The sequence below is a fragment of the Suricata suricatta genome, chromosome 1 (genome assembly GCF_006229205.1).
Source record: "Suricata suricatta isolate VVHF042 chromosome 1, meerkat_22Aug2017_6uvM2_HiC, whole genome shotgun sequence".
NCBI lineage: Eukaryota > Metazoa > Chordata > Mammalia > Carnivora > Herpestidae > Suricata > Suricata suricatta.
In genome coordinates this window covers 51,075,899-51,094,356 of record NC_043700.1, presented here as the reverse complement: position 1 = coordinate 51,094,356, position 18,458 = coordinate 51,075,899, and the positions used below count along the sequence as shown (strand labels likewise).

General features: G+C 36.1%; 1 protein-coding gene across 2 annotated transcripts in view; it reads right to left on the bottom strand.

Moving 5' to 3' along the window:
- The window catches only part of GLRA3 (glycine receptor alpha 3), a 178,151-nt gene that overhangs the window by 62,017 nt on the left and 97,676 nt on the right, over nucleotides 1-18,458 (bottom strand). For both annotated transcript variants that reach the window (XM_029948110.1, XM_029948188.1), the window contains exons 4-5: nucleotides 16,906-17,129; nucleotides 6,851-6,933 (exon numbers count right to left, since the gene is read on the bottom strand). In XM_029948110.1, coding sequence (XP_029803970.1) covers nucleotides 6,851-6,933; nucleotides 16,906-17,129 — 307 coding nt within the window. The remainder of the gene's footprint in view (nucleotides 1-6,850; nucleotides 6,934-16,905; nucleotides 17,130-18,458) is intronic.

Genomic DNA, 18,458 nt, shown 5'->3' with positions numbered 1-18,458 from the left:
ATCTCATTTATCTTCATGTCTCCAAGCAATATTGCCAACCTTATTTCTCTATATTTCCACAACCTTTTCTTATTCAGGCTGTATTCCAAAACATCCAGCAATCTAAAATAAATTTCTGGTGAAGTATGTATTTTTATAAGAAACACAGCATTTTTAGGCAAAAGTCAGCTTCTGTACTACTTTCTCCATGAATCAACTACTCTTTTCTACTTCATGCAACTGAAGTAACACTTAATCCTTGTGAGTAAAAGGAAACTTGAGAGAATCATCTTTATGCTTGATTCTTATGCAAATCATTGAAAAAATCTTCAAAGTGTTCTGTTTTTCTCATTATTGTCTCAGGTCTTTGAATTTCTCATTAATTTATGATAAAATTAGCTATCTGCCATGTATGGGTTTCTTTTCATTTTCTTTTTTTCACATACAGCTTTTTCCTGAGGCTCTTTTCTAATGTCAGATCAATAGATATGACTGGAAAAGATGGAGTGCTTAGAATTTTATTTCTATCCAATCCAGTATACCTACTATTATGTTCTTCTCTTCATTCTGCATCTCTTATATACAACCTAATTTGTTCTTTCTTTGAAGAGTTTCTCCAGGGGTGTGTCTCAGTTCTTAGACATTTCGAAGTACGAGTGTTAGGTTTTTAATGTGTTTCTTTGAATCCTCTCTTATTCCTTTTTCATCTTCTTGAATAAAAGGCTTAGCTCCATGATTTTTAGGACAGAGTTCTCCTTTATTTCTTCTTTAAACAGTCACTTATTATATGCTGTTGGTTTCCAGATCTACCATTGCATACTAATACACAATAATTTATGTTAATATATAGTAATTTATGGCAACTTTATCTTGTAGTTAGTCATACTGCATTTTAGTGAGAGATCACTTTCCATCATGTGTTGATTTTTAGGAATTGATTAAACCTTCTTTTGTGGCTTCTATAATTGTAACGTTTTTGTAAACGTCCTTGCATGTTAGAATAAACTATGAGTTTCTCTTTACCCATATTTAAATTATTTTTATTTCAAGTAAATTACTGATTTATCTATTTTTTAATTGTAGTTCAGCTTGCTTTTGCATTGTGCATTCAGAAGTCATATGGAAAATATTTTTATATTTATTACAGCTTATTTACATATTGTTTCTTTATCAACATGTTCCTCAAGCATTGGTGTCATAATTTTTCTATAATTATTTTTATGATATTAAAATTATTAACCTGGAATATTTTTTAAGAAACATTTCTTGACACACATTTTTCTGTCTTTTCTCCTGAAATTTTTTGCATAATGTTTTTAAAAAGTGTTTAGTTGACAACATATTGTTGAGTCTTAATATCTGTTAACATCTATTTTGAGAATCTCTATTTTGCTATGTGAATTTAACCTTTAAATTTATTTTAATGATGGTGGTATTGAAAGCTATTTTGGCTCTCTTTCTATGCTTCCTCTATTCTATATCTTCATTTCTTTTATTTCTCTCCTTTCCCATTTTCTTGTTAATGAATCAGTATTTTTTAGTTCTGGCTTGAAAGTTATTTATTCCCTTTTTATTCTTTACTGCTATCCTTAGCTCATGCTTTTTTTTTTCCTCATCAATTTTTATCACAAGACTTCTCTTCCCCAGGCCTCTTCCTGCCCACTTCTTCCCAGTAACTTGCTTCTCTGAATACTAGGAATTGTGTGTCACCCAGGGTTTTAAGTTGAAGTCATGAATACACACTTTTAGGGGTGTGAGGTCATTGCTAGTTTAGACAAAATACACTTCTCTGAGTTGTTTACTCACTTTTATCACTGTTCTTCCCTTAGTCACTCTTCCTTTTGTGCTAACAGTATCCATGAACATATACTTGTCTGTTGTAGGAGGACCCCTTCAACTGGTCCTCCAGGTCCTTAAGAACAGGGACTTTTGTGCTTTATGTGTGTTGTGTTGTGTGGAATACATTATAGACTTGATAGATATTTCCCAGTTGACATTTAGATGAATGAACATTCCTCAGGTCACTTAGAACCATCCTGACCATTGACATCCATAGAATTTAAGAAAAGTGGATCATTATAGACCATTAAAACCTTTGCCTTTACTAAACAGGTGATGGGTATTAAGGAGGGCACGTGTCCTGTGGAGCAGTAGGTGTTACATGTAAGGGAATCACTAAATTCTACTTCTGAAACGAATAGAAAAATAGATAGATATGTAGATAGAAAGAGAAAATCACACTGAAGTTGCAGCAGTAGCTGACACCACACAAAAAACTCAATCCCAAGATTATTAAAACAAAACAAGACACACACACACACACACACACACACACACAACCCTTTGTCTTTAAATTATTTGTCTTTTTGCTTGTTTTCTGTTTCTCAACCCATTTTTTTTTCTTTCTCCTTTGCAGTCAGAATTCAATCAATACAAGACAGATTAATTTGTCACTTTAAACGGTCATTTAAAAAAAAAGAGAGAGTGATTGCTCTAAGAGAGTTCACAAAACGTATCTTGGAGAATTTGCCTTTAGTAGCTTCTACTTTACCAAGATGTTCTTAGCATCTGCTAAAGAAGTTCGATAAACAGTATCTCTGCTGTGAGCTTAATTAATTTTTAATAAGAGAGCAGGAAGTGTTTAAAGACATGTGAGGCAATCTAGTCATTCCCGATAAAGGAAAGCCGACACAAGAGGGAGGGGGCAAGAGGCTCTGTTTTTCCACGTTGAGTTTGTGATTGATTTGGAAATGTTCTGGGAAGGCAGAAACAATGAAAGGTCTTGTGTCAGCTTTCTGTTCTGCAAAATAGCCCAGGATGCTTTCCTTACTCTAAAAAAGAAGTTCCTGTGACCCAGTTATCCTTCAGGCACTGTACTCTTTCCCATCTTTCTTTAGTAACTAACATTTTTGGAGTCACCAATTTTTACTCACCACTCCCACTTACTCATCATGCACTTAAAACAAAACAAAACAAAACAAAACAAAACAACAAAATGAAAAACTAGAATCCAGATTTGACCCTCACCATTCTAACCACGATTGTCTTTGTCATAAATAACAGTGGTGCTTTGTTCAATTGTCTTAATTTTTTTTTCAGCATCTGATGCTGTTAAACTCAGCAGTTTATTTTGAGATTGAATGATACTGATTTTAATTTGCTATCTAGGACCATCCCTTGACTGGAAGTCCTTCCAACAACCTCTAAATGCAGCCATTTCTAATGGGTCCTTTCTTCTTTGTTTCCCTCTCTCTATTCTCTCCTTTGGAAATGTTTTCTTACTGTTTGAACCACTTTCTATATGGCTTTGAATAGTGTATCCCCAGTTCTAATGCCTCCTTTTTGGCTTTCTAAATCTAAATTTCCCAAGCTTCGAATATATGAAGATGGGATTTGTAGTATCCGCTTTTACATTTACTTCTTACCTTACCTTTTCTTTCTCTGTTAATATTTCCAGTATGATTCTATTTGCCTAAGCTCTGAGCTCATCAGCTCCCAGAGACTCCCATCCATTTTATGTGGAAATAAATGAAGCGTGGTAGACTCTGCCTCCCCCCAATTTGCCAAGCTAGCACAAGGATTATTTTGAGCTAAAGACGCTTGAAAAACAGCAGATGCCAGAAGGACAGTCTAATCTCCCCCCGTTTTTTCCTTGAAAACAGGAGATAAAAACTCTCATATGAAAGATGTGTTCCCTATACCAGGAAAAAAGACACATTCTCCAGTGGGGAATCAAAACCAAGAGAATTCTGTACAGACCTTGTTAAAATAATTCTTATCTTCTTTGAGCTTCCCCCGCATAGTTTGGTAACTTCACAATGGCCTCTCCTTGTTCAACCTGCTATAAAACATTTAGGTTTGGCCATTTCTCAGAGTCTTCACTTCATTCTGAAGAATCCCACGTTATATAAAACTTACATTTAAAAAAACCTGTATCCTTTTTCTCCTGTTAATCTGTGCTATGTCTGTTTAATTCCCAAACCCAAGTGAAAAAGGATAAGAGAGTAAAGATAAAATGTTGACTCCCCTAGAGTTTCATCCTCTGTTGTTTCTACCTTCCACATCATTTCCCTTTGTCTCTACTTTTCTTATAATTTTTTTAATGTTTTATTTATTTTTGAGACAGAGAGAGACATAGCATGACCAGGGAGGGGCAGAGAGAGAGGGAGACACAGAATCAGAAGCAGGCTCCAGGCTCTGAGCTGTCAGCACAGAGCCTGACGAGGGGCTCGAACCCACGAACATGAGATCATGATCTGAGCTGAAGTCAGAGGCTTAACCGACTGAGCCACTCAGGCATCCCTGTCCCTACTTTTCTTCTTCTCACTTTTTTTAATATTATGAATTTTTTAAAAAAATGTTTATTTATTTTTGAGAGATAGGGAGCAGTAGTGGGGAAGAGGCAGAGAGGGGGGGGACAGAGAATCAGAAGCAGGCTCTGTACTGAGAGCAGCTAGCCCAATGTGGGGCTCGAACTCATGAACCGTGAGATCATGACCTGAACAGAAACTGGACACTGTACTGACTGAGCCACCCAGCACCCTATAAAATCTTCTTAAATAACTTTGGTTCATTTGACTGAGAGAATTATTTTAAGCGCATTAAAAGCATAATATTAAGCAAATCATTTTCTTGCTCTTAAATCTTGAGCTGCTCCTCCTGCTTATTGGATAATGATGAGGGAACACGAGGCAGGCTGAGGGGTAAAGCACCAACTAGAACCCCCATCCCCACCCCAGGGGATATTCTTCAAACACTCCTGACTATCCAAGAACAAAGGAAAAGGGTTAAAGTGCTTTGTGTGGGAATGTGGGAAACTAAGAGAAATGGAAAATTAAATTTGCTTACTGCCTGTAGCCCAATGATAAGTCCTTGAGATCAGCAGAGTGACCTCCCTTTAGGAGCTCAGCTACCTCAAGGATGACACTCTACTAGGGGCAAAAGAGAACCTTAGCTTAACAATATCCCAGCCTGAAGAGTCCTGTAAGTCAACTTCCTTTATCTCAACTGCCCCAAGATACATGCTGGCAATCATACTCCAAGCTTATGGCTCCTGATATGCATCTAAAGGTTCTCATGACTGAAATTGTATTAAATGGTAATAAATAGTGTTTCCCTAGCAACAGCTAGACCCTCAAGGTCCTGGAAACCTTGTATCCAAAATTCCTTAAAGAAGACTTACTCCATCCCTGACCCCCTCCCATCCTGAGGGTATATAATGAGTTACCTGTCACAACCCCATACAGCTCTTCCTGTCCACGGGTCCTGTCCCTGTGCTTTAATAAAATCACCTTTTTGCACCAAAGATGTGTTAAAGAATTCTTTCTTGGCCACTGGCTCTGGACCCCATGAACCCCCCCTAACCCCAAAATGTTATCAGATAACAGCCAGCATGTCTGGTTTAGTCATTAGGGCTGACATTTGTCTTAGATAGTTTGCATGTGATTTTTTTCTTGGTACCCTTCTATGTACCTCATTTCGTTTTCAACCAAGACTCAGAATCAGTCTGTACTCACAATGTCTTCATGGCACACTGCTCTACTGCTGAGAATCTTTGGTTGCCCCTCCCCATGCAGATTTCTAAATAACACCCCCAACTAACTTTATTCGTGTGAATGCTTAATATTTAAGAACTATTTATAAAAGTAATACATGTAAATTTAACAAGGAGTTAAGGTCAGAGAAAGAGATTTCCATTTTCTTGCTTTAAGAGAAACCGAACATAGAGGCATGGCCAACATTCCCCCGTGAAGTAGGCTCGCCATCTAGTGATAGATGCACCACATTACAGATCTTGCCTCTGAGGCCAGTAAATCTGGAGCCCCACCTTCAAGTCATCCTCAAGAATAGGTCAAACTTTTTTTCCCTGTATGACACAGTACCACATGAAAATGATTGCACAATCATTTCTTTTTTATGGCATTGAACACTAAAAAACAAATTTGGGTCGATTATTTTTTAAAACCTATTTATTTAGAGAGATAGAGAGGGCAGGGGAGGGGGAGAGAGAGAGGGAGAGAGAATTCCAGGCAGGCTTTGTGCCGGCAGCACGCCCGATGTGGGGCTCAAACTCATGAACTATGAGATCATGACCTGAGCTGAAACCAAGAGTCGGAGGCTTAACCAACTGAGACATCCAGGCATGCCTAAGTTTGGTCTGATTCTACAGGTAAGTTCAGAGAAACAGTAAGATTTGAAATTTTTATGTGTTAATATGAATCTGGGATGTACATGGATCCACTTTGAAAGATGAAATTTAAAGGAATGATTGCAAGCTTGGATAAATCTCTGATAAAGTGTGAGAAATTTTCTTTCTTCTGAGATAACATATATTACATACCCAGCAGAGTACCCTCTGAATAAATATTAGCTGAGCAGTGGCAAAATGCTTCAAACTAAGCATACGCTTGAGAACCAGATGGCCTGTTGTCACCACCTCCATAAATTGGAACACAAGACTCAAGCACTCAAAATGACCATTTTAACATGTGGAAACATGGGGACAGCAATATCTTTTTTGTGAGTATTGAAAATAATACACGCAAAATGCTTGGCCTGTGGCAAACGCTCAATTAAAAATGGTGGTTTGTCTTTAATGGTTATTATCCTTTTTTACCTTTGAAAATGTGTATAGGGACGTATAGCTGCTTCTCAAACCTAAAAATGTTGTTCCTCGGTCCTCAATTTGTTTATAATAGTACAGACTGTATGTGTTGACAGACCTCACTTTCAATACATTGTGAAAGATAACATACCTGTTGAGTAAATATCTGACAAAAGCAATTACAAAATTATAAATACATAATCCATTAAAATTGATATCTACCACACTTTTGAAAGTGCTCAGAAAAAGTAAGTCGTTCATACTTACAACTTTCTAGTTGCATTATACATGTTTGCACATCCATTGGAAAATTCTTGAGATCCATTGGACAAGAAAGGGTTAATGTCAATCTGAAAGAGTTCAAAGTAATTATTTTTTAAAGTAATGTATGATATTGCATTACTATTCTTCTGCTCAGGACACAACTGGGAAACAACCTTTGGTGAATGACCAACAACTATCCAAATAACATTCGCTCCAGCTTGGGCATGTTATTTACTATAGAACAACTGTACCTTTATATATAAATCCGAGTTTCAGGGAGGAGAAAAGCTGTATGTTTAAACATCCAATCACATTTATTCATTTTGCTCATTCATTTATTCCTTTACAGAAGGCGGTAGATGTCTACTAATGGTCTATATTTCCATAAAAGACCCTCTAAAAGATATTTGAGAGTGGGTTCTATAAAATTAATACTAAAATGACAAAAGGCGCAGTTTCCAAGATCATCTGTACAATATATTTGAAAAGGCAAGTATATCTGGGGAATTGGAAAAACGGAGTGCAGAGAAGCAATCCTAGGTGACAATCTTCAGCCATCTTTGTAATACTGAAGAAGTTGTCCATGGACATGCAGCAGTAATATCAGAGGAAACAAGACAAAACAAAACAAAAAGACGCTCTGAATCTGGAGGACTTCAAAATTCTAGGTGTTAAGAGTCTACTACCATAGGACTAGGGGATTTCACCAGATCTTACTAGGGTCAAGAAATAGCCCTCTGGAATATGTGTGATATAATCTATGCTCACCAAACCAAACTTCTAATTTGGCTTCACACAAAGTGACTTGATCTGGATAGCACAAACCAACATTCTGCCTGTATTTCCCCTTCCAGGAAGTATTTTTACGTTGGCATTCCAGATAATTCATCACTCATGAATATGTATATTTTACTGGAAAAGTAGATTACAAAGATAATCTTTTTTAAGATATTTTTTAGTGTTTATTTAGTTTTGGGAGAGAGAAAGATAGGGCGCAAGCAGGGAGGGATGGAGAGAGAGAGAGGGAGACACAGAATCTGAAGCGGGCTCCAGGATCTCAGCTGTAAGCACAGAGCCCGATGAGGGGGGCTTGAACTCACAAACCATGAGATCATGACCTGAGCTGAAGTCGGATGTTTCACTGACAAAGCACCCAGGCACCCCAATTACAAAAATAATCTTAAAAGATTACCAAGCATTTCTAGTTCTTGGACCAGAGAAAAAGAAACAAACCCAGGTTTGTTCAAATACAGTTCTTGACTGAGAACTCTCTAGACAGCCCCTTTATTTAAAGGCTTCCAGTTGAAATTCGGCATATCAGTGCTATTCAGGTGGAATAGTACTTGTTCTGGAGAAACCTTGTGAGCAATACATGAGTTAATACATGTGTAGTGCTTAGGCAAGTATCTTGACACATAGTGAGCACTTAATAAGTTTTAGTTATTAAGGATTACTTATATATTCTACCACCTCCAGACTGCCCCATCTACCCTTTCCCAGAATTATATATGACAGGCACAAAGATGCCTGAATTAAATCACACATAAAGCCACTTTAAGCTTAACAAAAAATAATCATCAGCACTACTAAGTGTAACCACATTCTCCAAAATGGCATTTTTATGTAGACCATAGACATAACGTTACAAAATGATGTTTTACAGTGAATACTCTTGGTGAGGTCCAATTAACATAATTTGAGAGATATAAATGGACAGACGTGAAGGTGTTGAATTTTTTAGAGCCCCAGGAGGACCATTTGATGATTCCTTCAAGTCAGAGTCTGTAACACAGTAAAATAATTCATACATTTCATTCTTCAAAGGTTATTTTCTCCTGGCTCAGCAAGGGTAAGCAATCCTGTAAGTATGATCCCATAGATCTACAAAGTTCTCTCTTAAAAAGGCACTTGTAAAGTCAGGTGGACGCGATGTTCCATGCCTTGTGATAGGGTTTATTAGAGGTATGCACAGATGTATTTTGAACACATGCACGTTAATTTTCCAAGCTTCCAAGGCTCTCTGCACAGCCAGTTTCAAATGTTGGCTTGGAGGATTAATTCTGTGACCTTTTGTATGAGCGGGAATAGCATTCTCAGAATCTTTTCCAAGCTCTCACCATGCATGTGATGTCAAATTCATACCCTGGCTATTTTTTTGGCATAAAATGAGAGACATTACATAATTCTTTTAAAAAGAAGGGCTTGAAAGGAATTATTTGGAAAAGAAAAACACTGTTTGTAGAACTTCTGTCATAAATCATATCCTGAAAAACATCTGCTTATTGACATTCTTTCTTTTGTTTAAAGTACTGTACAATTACCTCTTTAATAACATATGGAGAAAAAATACATGTCAACTTGATGGGCGTGATTCTGAATTTCTTCCTCAAAACATTACATATAAATTAAAGATATGTTCTGACCACATCAAAAGAAAACTAAATCTAGCAGCAATTAATCACATTCTACTGTTTTGGAAATGAATATCTTCTTGTGTAAGAGAGGACACTAGGTTCTCTTTCTGAGACAAGACACATAAACAGGATATGGTGTTTTTTATTTTCTCTTAAAAAGTCTTGGCTTAGTGAAGGAGTAATGTTAAAAGAAATGACTATAATCTATGACAAACAGCTGGCCTGATTAAAATTGAGGTATTGTCCATTTTGGAACAAGCATTGCTTAGAGCATGATGTCTATCTCAAATTTTAAGTATATGAAAAAGATAACACAGTTTTTCTGATTCATTTTTGGCTCTTTATGAAACTGATAAGTATTTTTAAATTTTTAATGTTTATTTTTGAGAGAGAGACAGAGCATGAGCAGGGGAGGGGCAGAGAGAGAGAGGGAGACACTGAATTCAAAGCAGGCTCCAGGCTCCAAGCTGTCAGCACAGAAACCGACATGGGGCTCAAACCCATGAACCATGAGATCATGACCTGAGTTGAAGTTGGACACTTAACTGACTGGGCCAGTCAGGTGCTCCACATTGATAAGTATTTTTATTAGTTTCTAATATTTCTAAATTTAATATTTATAAGAACAATTACCTCTTCATTATCAACTTTGCAATATTATTTATAATATCATAATAGGTAATATACCTATTATACTTATTATATAGTAGACACTTATTTTATTTTGTTTGTATTATTTTGCTTTATTTTATTTTATTTTATTATTTTATTTTATTTTATTTTATTTTATTTTGGGGGGAGTTTTCTTTTAACATATCTTTTTCTTATTGAGCTTCTATGTTAATTTTTTTTAAATAATTTATTGTCAAGTCAGCTAACATAAAGTGTACACAGTATGCTCTTGGTTTCAGGGGTAGATTCCTGTGATTCTTTGGTGACAATACTCTACCCAGCTCATCACAACAAGTGCCTTCCTCGATGCCAATCACTCATCTTCTACTCTCCTCTGCCCCCACATCAACCCTCAGTTTGTTCTCTGTATTTAAGAATCTCTTAATAGTTTGCCTCCCTCTTTGTTTAAAACTACTTTTTACCCTTCCCTTCCCCCATGGTCTTCTGTTAAGTTTCTCAAGTTCCAGGTATAAGTGAATATATGATATCTGTTTTTCTCTGATTGATTTATTTCACTTAGCAAAATACCCACCAGTTCCATCCATGGTGTTGCAAATGGCAGGATTTCATTATTTCTCATTACCAAGTAGTATTCCATTGTATAGATAAACCACAACTTTTTTTTTATCTATTCATCAATTGATGGACATTTGGGCTCTTTACATGATTTCACTATTGTTGAAAGCACTGCTCTAAACTTTGGGGTACATGTGCACCCTTTGAATCAGCACTCCTGTATCCCTTGGATAAATTTCTAGAAGTGCTATTACTGGGCCATAGGGTAGTTCTATTTTTAATTTTTTGAAAAACCTCCACACTGTTTTCCAGAGTGGCTGAACCAGTTTGCATTCTTACCAACAGTGCAAGAGGTACTACAAGAGACATTTCTCCACATCTTTGCCAGCATCTGTTGTTTCCTGAGTTGTTAATTTTAGCCACTCTGGCTAGCGTGAGGTGGTATCTCAGTGTGGTTTTTATTTGTATTTCCCTAATGATGAGTGATCTTTTCATGTGTCTGTTGACCATCTGGATGTCGTCTTTGGAAAAGTGTCTATTCATGTCTGCTGCTCATTTCTTCATTGTATTATTTGTTTATCAGGTGTTGAGTTTGGTAAGTTTTTTCTAGAGTTTGGATACTAACCCTTTATTCAATTTGTTATTTACAAGTATCTTCTCCCATTCTGTTGGTTGCCTTTAAGTTTTGTTGAGTGTTTCCTTTGCAGTGCAGAAGGTTTTTATCTTGATGAGGTCCCAACAGCTCATTTTTGCCATTGTTTCCCCTGCCTTCAGAGACATGTGGAGTAAGAAGTTGCTGTGTCTGAGATCAAAGACGTTGTTGCCTCTTTTTTCCTCTAGGGTTTTGATGGCTTCTTATCTCACATTTAGGTCTCTTATCCATTTTGAGCTTATTTTTGTGTATGGTGTAAGAAAGTGGTCCAGGTTCATTCTTCTGCATGTTGCTGTCCAATTTTAAATACTTTACATTATTTCTCAACTCATTTATCTCTTACTACAAGTTTATAAGGCAGATAAACTCTATTGCCCTCATTTTAGAGATGAGGAAACTAACAAGTTAACTCACGGGACATTACAAGGAAGAAATTGTAGAGCTGAATTTGCAACTTTGGGAGTCCAGTTCCAAGTACCTCTTAGAACCTTAACAACTAAAGTACACTGCCTTTCAAAGGCATTGAAACATTTTTCAGAAAATAGGTTCTCTAATTAATATAACTTTTCAAATTTTATATTTTTTAATGCAAGAAATGATATATTTCAGTCAGTATTAATTATTACATTTAAAATAAAGATAACAGGAGAGTCTGGGTGGCTCAGTTAAGTGTCCGACTTCGACTGAGGCCATGATCTTGCGGTTCATGGGTTGAAGCCCCACGTCAGGCTTTATGCCGACAGTTCAGAGCCTGGAGCCTGCTTCAGATTCTGTGTCTGTCTCTCTATGCTTCTATCCTGCTTGTGTTCTCTCTGTCTCCCCAAAATAAATAAATAAACATTAAAAAAATAAAGTAAAAGATACATAAGTAATTCTTCCAAAAAATTAGAGAAATGTAACTAAACTTTAGAAAATATAAGGAATTCCTCCATTAATTTTTATATATTTACTTGAGTGTTGTGGCATTTTTTAATAATTTTATAGAGATAAAAAACTTTCAGGAGAAATTGGATTGTTGGAGCACTAGAAGGGAGATTGTTACTAATGTTCTAATCTGGAGTTGGTTGTCATTTGATTTTTCTTAAATTTTTTAAATCTTTATTTATTTTTGAGAGTGACACAGAGAGAGACAGAGTGTGAGCAGGGAAGAGGCAGACACAGACTCTAAAGCAGACTTCAGGCTCTGAGCTGTCAGCACAGAGCCTGAGGCAGGGTTCGAACTCACGAACTGCCAAATCATGACCTGAGCCAAAGTCTGACACTTAACCAACTGAGCCACCCAGGGGCCCCTGTCATTTGATTTTATAGATGATTATAAAGTTGATGATGATCAACCCATCACCAGTGGAATCCCAGTATTATTGATGGTTGTTTCAGGAAGCTGATGTAAGCTAAGGACCTTTTCAGAGAAACATGCGTAATGACACACATGCAAAATTCTCCTTACAACAACCATTTTATGGCATTGTAAATTGATTACTCTTGAATCAAAAACATCTTAAAAATAGCATCTGTTGATAAGTTTGCCTTTTCTATTAAAAGCTAATGTTCAAAAAATACATACTGTATAAGTAAGCCTTAATTCTTTCCACAACCGAATTTCAAAGAAAGAGTGATTATATTTATTTCAAATGAAAGTTAAAATTGGGCTAGGATCTTTGGCAAGTCACTGTGCATAGCATTTTTAATATAAGGCTTCTTCCCATTATTTGATTTTTAATGCAATAATGTGTATTAGTACGTATTAGTAAAGTAAGCAGTAGATAGCATTAAACTGCCTCTGATGTGTTTCCATTATCTTGGGAGGATTTTGCCATCCCAACTTCACAAATGACAATATGGAGACTTAAATTAATAACTTACAAGCGTCCATACAGGGCTCATTTACAGATTCTGGAAAATACCAGAACTTGGTGGGTTATTTTTTTTGAGAAAGATAAAAAAAAAATAAATACAAATAACCTTACTGTCTATTGTATGCCTGGCACTCTGCTGGGTGCTTTACATACACTATTTCTGGCTCAAAGGGAATCAGTATTTTCACTATCATGCATACACAAAAAATGAGGCTTTCGCAAGTAGAGTCTTGCCCCACACCCCAGCTGGTAAAGAGAGCCGGGACCAGGCCTGGGAGAGACAGTCCTCCTTGGGCTTCTGGGGCTCTTGGTACAGGTCTTGCTGAGTGTGTGCCAAGTCTGCTGGCCCTGGCTATTCTTTTACCTGGGCCATTTCTCAGGGCTGTTTATTCAGCTGCTCATTTTGAGAGATGAGACGATGTTGTTCCTTTAGACAAAGAGGAGGCTTGCTTCCAGCTTGCTACAAAGGCAGTGGGTTCCCCAAACCCAGTGTGGCACAGCGGGGTCACAGACACACAGTGTGGGCCGTGCCCTCAGGGCCTGGCTCATCACCCCAGGGAAACTCAAGACCAACAGAGAAGTCAGGCACATTCACTGATGTTTGTGTCACTTGCCTACAGTAAGTAATACATCCTTTTATCTCTGACTCCGAGTCTTGTGTCTTCTGTCCACATCCATAATATAAATAAAAGGCTAATTTTATAAGTAAAGTAAAAGCAAATCCCAGCTTGGACAATCTAAGTTGGGGTCATGTTTCTGGCTCTAAAGCCCTCGCTTGAAAAGTACTTCATTCTAAAATTATTAATATAATTCATGGATATCATTTAAAAAGTTTAAAGAGTACAAAAAACATAAAAAAAGTTATATGTTTGTCCTTCCCATTCTACCCCTGGGTCATTTCTAGCTTCTTAGAGGCAGCCTTTCTTTAGAAACTTCACTAAAGATTTATAGTCGTATATCCAAGTTGTAATTATACTATATTTGATTTTTTAAATTTGTAAAATTATCTATTTCCTATAAAGAAAAAATTTGTTTTATACCATACTCCATGTAGTTACCTCTCCCATAATACTCAGAATTTAGTTACATAAATATTTATGGTTAAATTGGTATTTAATGCTTACATGTTATGAATATGTTATTACTGCTCATGGCTAAGCATAGTAATTTGCTATAATTATAACTCTTGTGTAGCATTTTTCCCCTAGTACTAATAGTAAACAAATTCCCCATCAGAGCTACAAATTCAACACACTTCCTATCAGGGCCACGAAATCCCTCTCATTGGTTAACATAGCAGCTAATCTCTCAATTTTTTTTTCATGGAAACCTCTATTTTCCTCCATTCTCTCTTTCTAATCAAATATTAAACCTCTGTACTGATGTTATGATTTTCACATTCTTTCTCTTCTACTTCTTTATTTCATGATATAACTTCTTGGGAGATTTCTTCACTTCATCTTCCAAATACTCTACCGATTCTTTTAGCCAAAGTGAAAAAGCTTTGGTTTACTCTTTGCTCCTGTTATGCTCTGAAGAACTCCTTTTAATTCCTTCCTTAGAAAGATCTTACCTCACGCATGCAATTGTCTCATCTACCTAGAGATTATTTTTTAATAGTCTCTTCTGCTCTCTGCATTTTCTCGAGTCAATCCTCTTCTCTTTCTTTAACTCTCTCCTTTTCTCTATTTTTCTCTGCATGTTTCTTCCAGCCTCTGATTCTTTCTTTCTTTTGGTTATTGTTAATATTATAGAATGTTCTCCTTTATCTGTTTTAAGAATGAGTAAGTAAAAACTATTTGGAACTCAGTTGGTAGCAGATGGTTCATTGAGTAATGGTCCTAACTGTTGATTAAAACATGGCTGCACAGCTTTTTTTCCTTTGTGGTTCTGCAATTGTCAGCATCTATAGATCTTTTTCCAGAGGTGTATTCTTCTGACTACACCTTCCTCAGTGAAGGAAGTTTAGAACTGGCTTTAAGCATTTTAGGGAGAACAAGAGTTTCACCATACAGTGTGCAAACCTCAGGTAATCTCTATTTTCTTAGTACAATGGTGCATGATAGATGCCACCCGTGCCTGAAGTCCCGACTCCTGAAGCTCATGGAACAACCTCTCCAAGATTTTCTGTCCTGCCCTCTGCCCATTTCAGAAGGCAAGAAGGCAAGTCCTAGTCTGAAGGACAGGGCGGGGTGGAAATCAGGAATAGAAATCTCAGTCTTCTTTCTGCAAAGTTTAAATCAATTCTTGTCCTTTTATTTCTTTTCTAGCTCTTACTTTCTGAAGTCCTAGCTGCCATACAGTTCTAAAAGTCTGAGGATATTATTTTCTTCCTTTTGGGCTCCCCCTCTTAGCTTAGATTTCAGCTCTGTTAAGTCCGTTTTCACAAGTGCATTCATTTTGAAGCTTCCTAAAATATGTCCTCATCGCTCGTCCCTCGCTGCCTTCTTTCCCATTACTTTCATCCTCCTGTGTGTTACTGTCACTTTTATTCCTTATTCAGTGTATTTTTTTGTTTTAGTAGGAAGTACAGATAAACGGATCTGTTCATTCATGGATAAGTTCAATAAGCCACGTCTCTCAGGACGTTCTGTAAACAAGCAAGAAAGCAAGATCTCTCATGAAACATCACAGATGTTCCATTTGTAGACTGAGTGACAAATAGCACAACTTTTGGTAATAGAGAAGCTGTTAGCCATTTGAAGATTTTAAAGTCATGTGAGAGTTCTAAAAACAAGTCACAAAAAATGAAGTTAGTCTGTTTATGTGAATCAGAGTATAACAGACAAAACTTAGGAGCTGAGAGACATCATCTGTTTCATCTGAACTCATGCTGAAAGACAAAAGATGCAATTCAAAATCATTCCCTAACTTTCCCCAAAATATTACAAGAATGTAAGCAATCTAGGGATGCCTGGGTGGCTCAGTCAGTTAAGCATCTGACTTCAGCTCAGGTCATGTTCTCATGGTTTGTGGGTTCGAGCCTTGCATCAGGCTCTGTGCTGACAGCTCAGAGCCTGGAGCCTGCTCTGGATTCTGTGTCTCCCTCTCTCTCTGCCCCTCCTCGGCTCATAATCTGTCTCTCTGTCTCTCAAAAATAAACAAACATTAAAAAAAATATAAATAGGAAAAAGAATGTAAGCAATCTATAATGAATGGCACCATTTTCCAATTCCAATAAGATTTGATATAATGAAATATCCATAATCCGCCCATAAACTAAATAAAGAAAATAATTATGGAAGTTTAAGATAATAATTTATTTTAGAATATTTTTCAGGTGTTTCCCAAATCACCACATATATCCTTTCAAGTTGCTATTTATTGAATTTAAACTTATTTGATATTTAATAGATAAAATTGAATGAGCTCTAAAGTTCAGAAGTCAACAAATTTTAATATTAGTGTTTATGTTTTGGTATTAATTATTGTTATGTTTTGGTATTAGTTTTTAAAAGCTACATAGTTTTCTATGCATAATAAATGCATAGAAATGCATAATAAATAAGACATAAATAAGATTTTTTCTAATGGATAACCAGGGAAACCCAAGGATATTAAAAAATAATACAAATACCTAAAAAATAATTTATGGAAAATGAATCCCAAAAAAGAAAATCCAAATATTCCTTCACTTATAAATATTTAAAGGAAGTATACATTCATTGAAAAGTAATCACAATATATGAATCATGTACCACTCAATTTGCCTTTAAACTACCTACCAGTCTGGCTTATATTAAAAGACTTAAAAATATAGATTATTCAAGAATTACACAGTTCCCAGATATGGAACTTGGATCTATTATTGATGATTAGACATATTTAGGAAATGGTATCAAGCAGAATAATGATGGCTCCACTCAAAAATCTCAACACTAATTAAAAATAAAAATAAAAACAATAACTGTATTTCACTGAAATCAGGAATTTAAGTCTATAACTCACCTTATGGAGTAAAGAACATTTCCATTCTTGAAAATTCTTAACAGTTTGTTGTCTGTAGTAACCTCATGAAAGTTGGCACCCTTTTCATTGGCAAAAAACAAATCAGGTTTCCAAATGGAGTCCAACATGGAAGGATCTAGGTCTAAAGAATCATCAGGATATTCACTGTATGCAAGACGGGGATCGTTCCATTTCTGACGAAGAAAGATATTGACTCTGTAATCCTATGATAAAAGAGAGAAAAAAAAAACCCTGCTTTAAAAACTTTAGAATCTTATGTATTATTCTTTGGATGCTTCTGAATTTTAGCAAAAGCCACTGACATTCTTGTGAGTTTTCATATCCCACGATCTCACTCATTACCACTGACAAGAGTTATTTAAGTTACAAGGCTTTGCCCATGTTTTTAGTGATCTGAATGTCTCTAAAGAAAAGGCCACAGAAGAGTATTATTTTATTAAGCCTATATTTTGCCATTCCATTCAAATTTAACTTTCCTGGTTTGTCAGAATAAATGTTAGCTAGCTATTATACACTTGAAGTAAAATATTTTCAGCTTTGCATTTATTTTCTAGAACCATTTTCTTTTAGTAGATATCCAATAGCATCCAGAATGCATACAGTGACATTTTTTGAAAGCTATGATATAAAAATGTCTATATATACTTCTTTACAATGAAGACGCATTTCATCTTGTTTAATGTAGCAATGAGTTCCATGAAACAGCTGATTTGGGAAAAATAAAAGGTGATTTTGAAATAATAAAAGAATAATAGATAGGAACATTATTGCCAGTGATCCTTTAGGATGATTTGGCTAAAAAGTTTTCCTAGGTAGACTACTCATCATTAAATTAAAAAGAGGAAGAGTCAGGGGTGCCTGAGTTGCTCAGTTGGTTTAGCATCCGACTTTGGCTCAGATGATGATCTCAGGGTTTGTGCTTTTGAGCTCCACGTTGTTCTCTGTGCTGTCAGCTTGGATCTTGGAGCTTGCTTCAGATTTGTGTCTCCCTCTCTCTCTGCCCCTTCCCAGCTTGTGCTCTATCGCTCTCAAAAATAAATAAACATTAACAAAAAAGGTGAGGGGAAGAGTTAATGATTTCAATCAAATTCTTGCTCACAATTTCTGGACTAATATATCAAACAACAAAGGTTAATAGCTAGTATATGGGTATAAGCACCACCTATGACTTTTGAAATGAGCAAAAACATTTTAGATTTTTGAAATGAGCAAACAAATTAAACATGTATATTTCATTAAAGCATGAATAAAGTGAACATTTTAGGAAGGTTTTATTTCCATGGGAAATAGCCAAGGCTGGAGATATTAAAAAAAAAACTGGACACCAGTTTTCGTCTATTTTTTTCTTCCTTGAATACGAAATTACCTAGTATCAGAGTATGTAACCAAGCAATCACAAAGCATGTTTTCATAAAATCAGGACTGGTCGATTGCCTTCTCTCGCAGGGAGGTCAAATTCAGAGTAGCGAATGTCATAAAGCTGTAAGTTCCCTTGATCATTATTTGTGCACCAAGGCCCTTATCTTCTAACT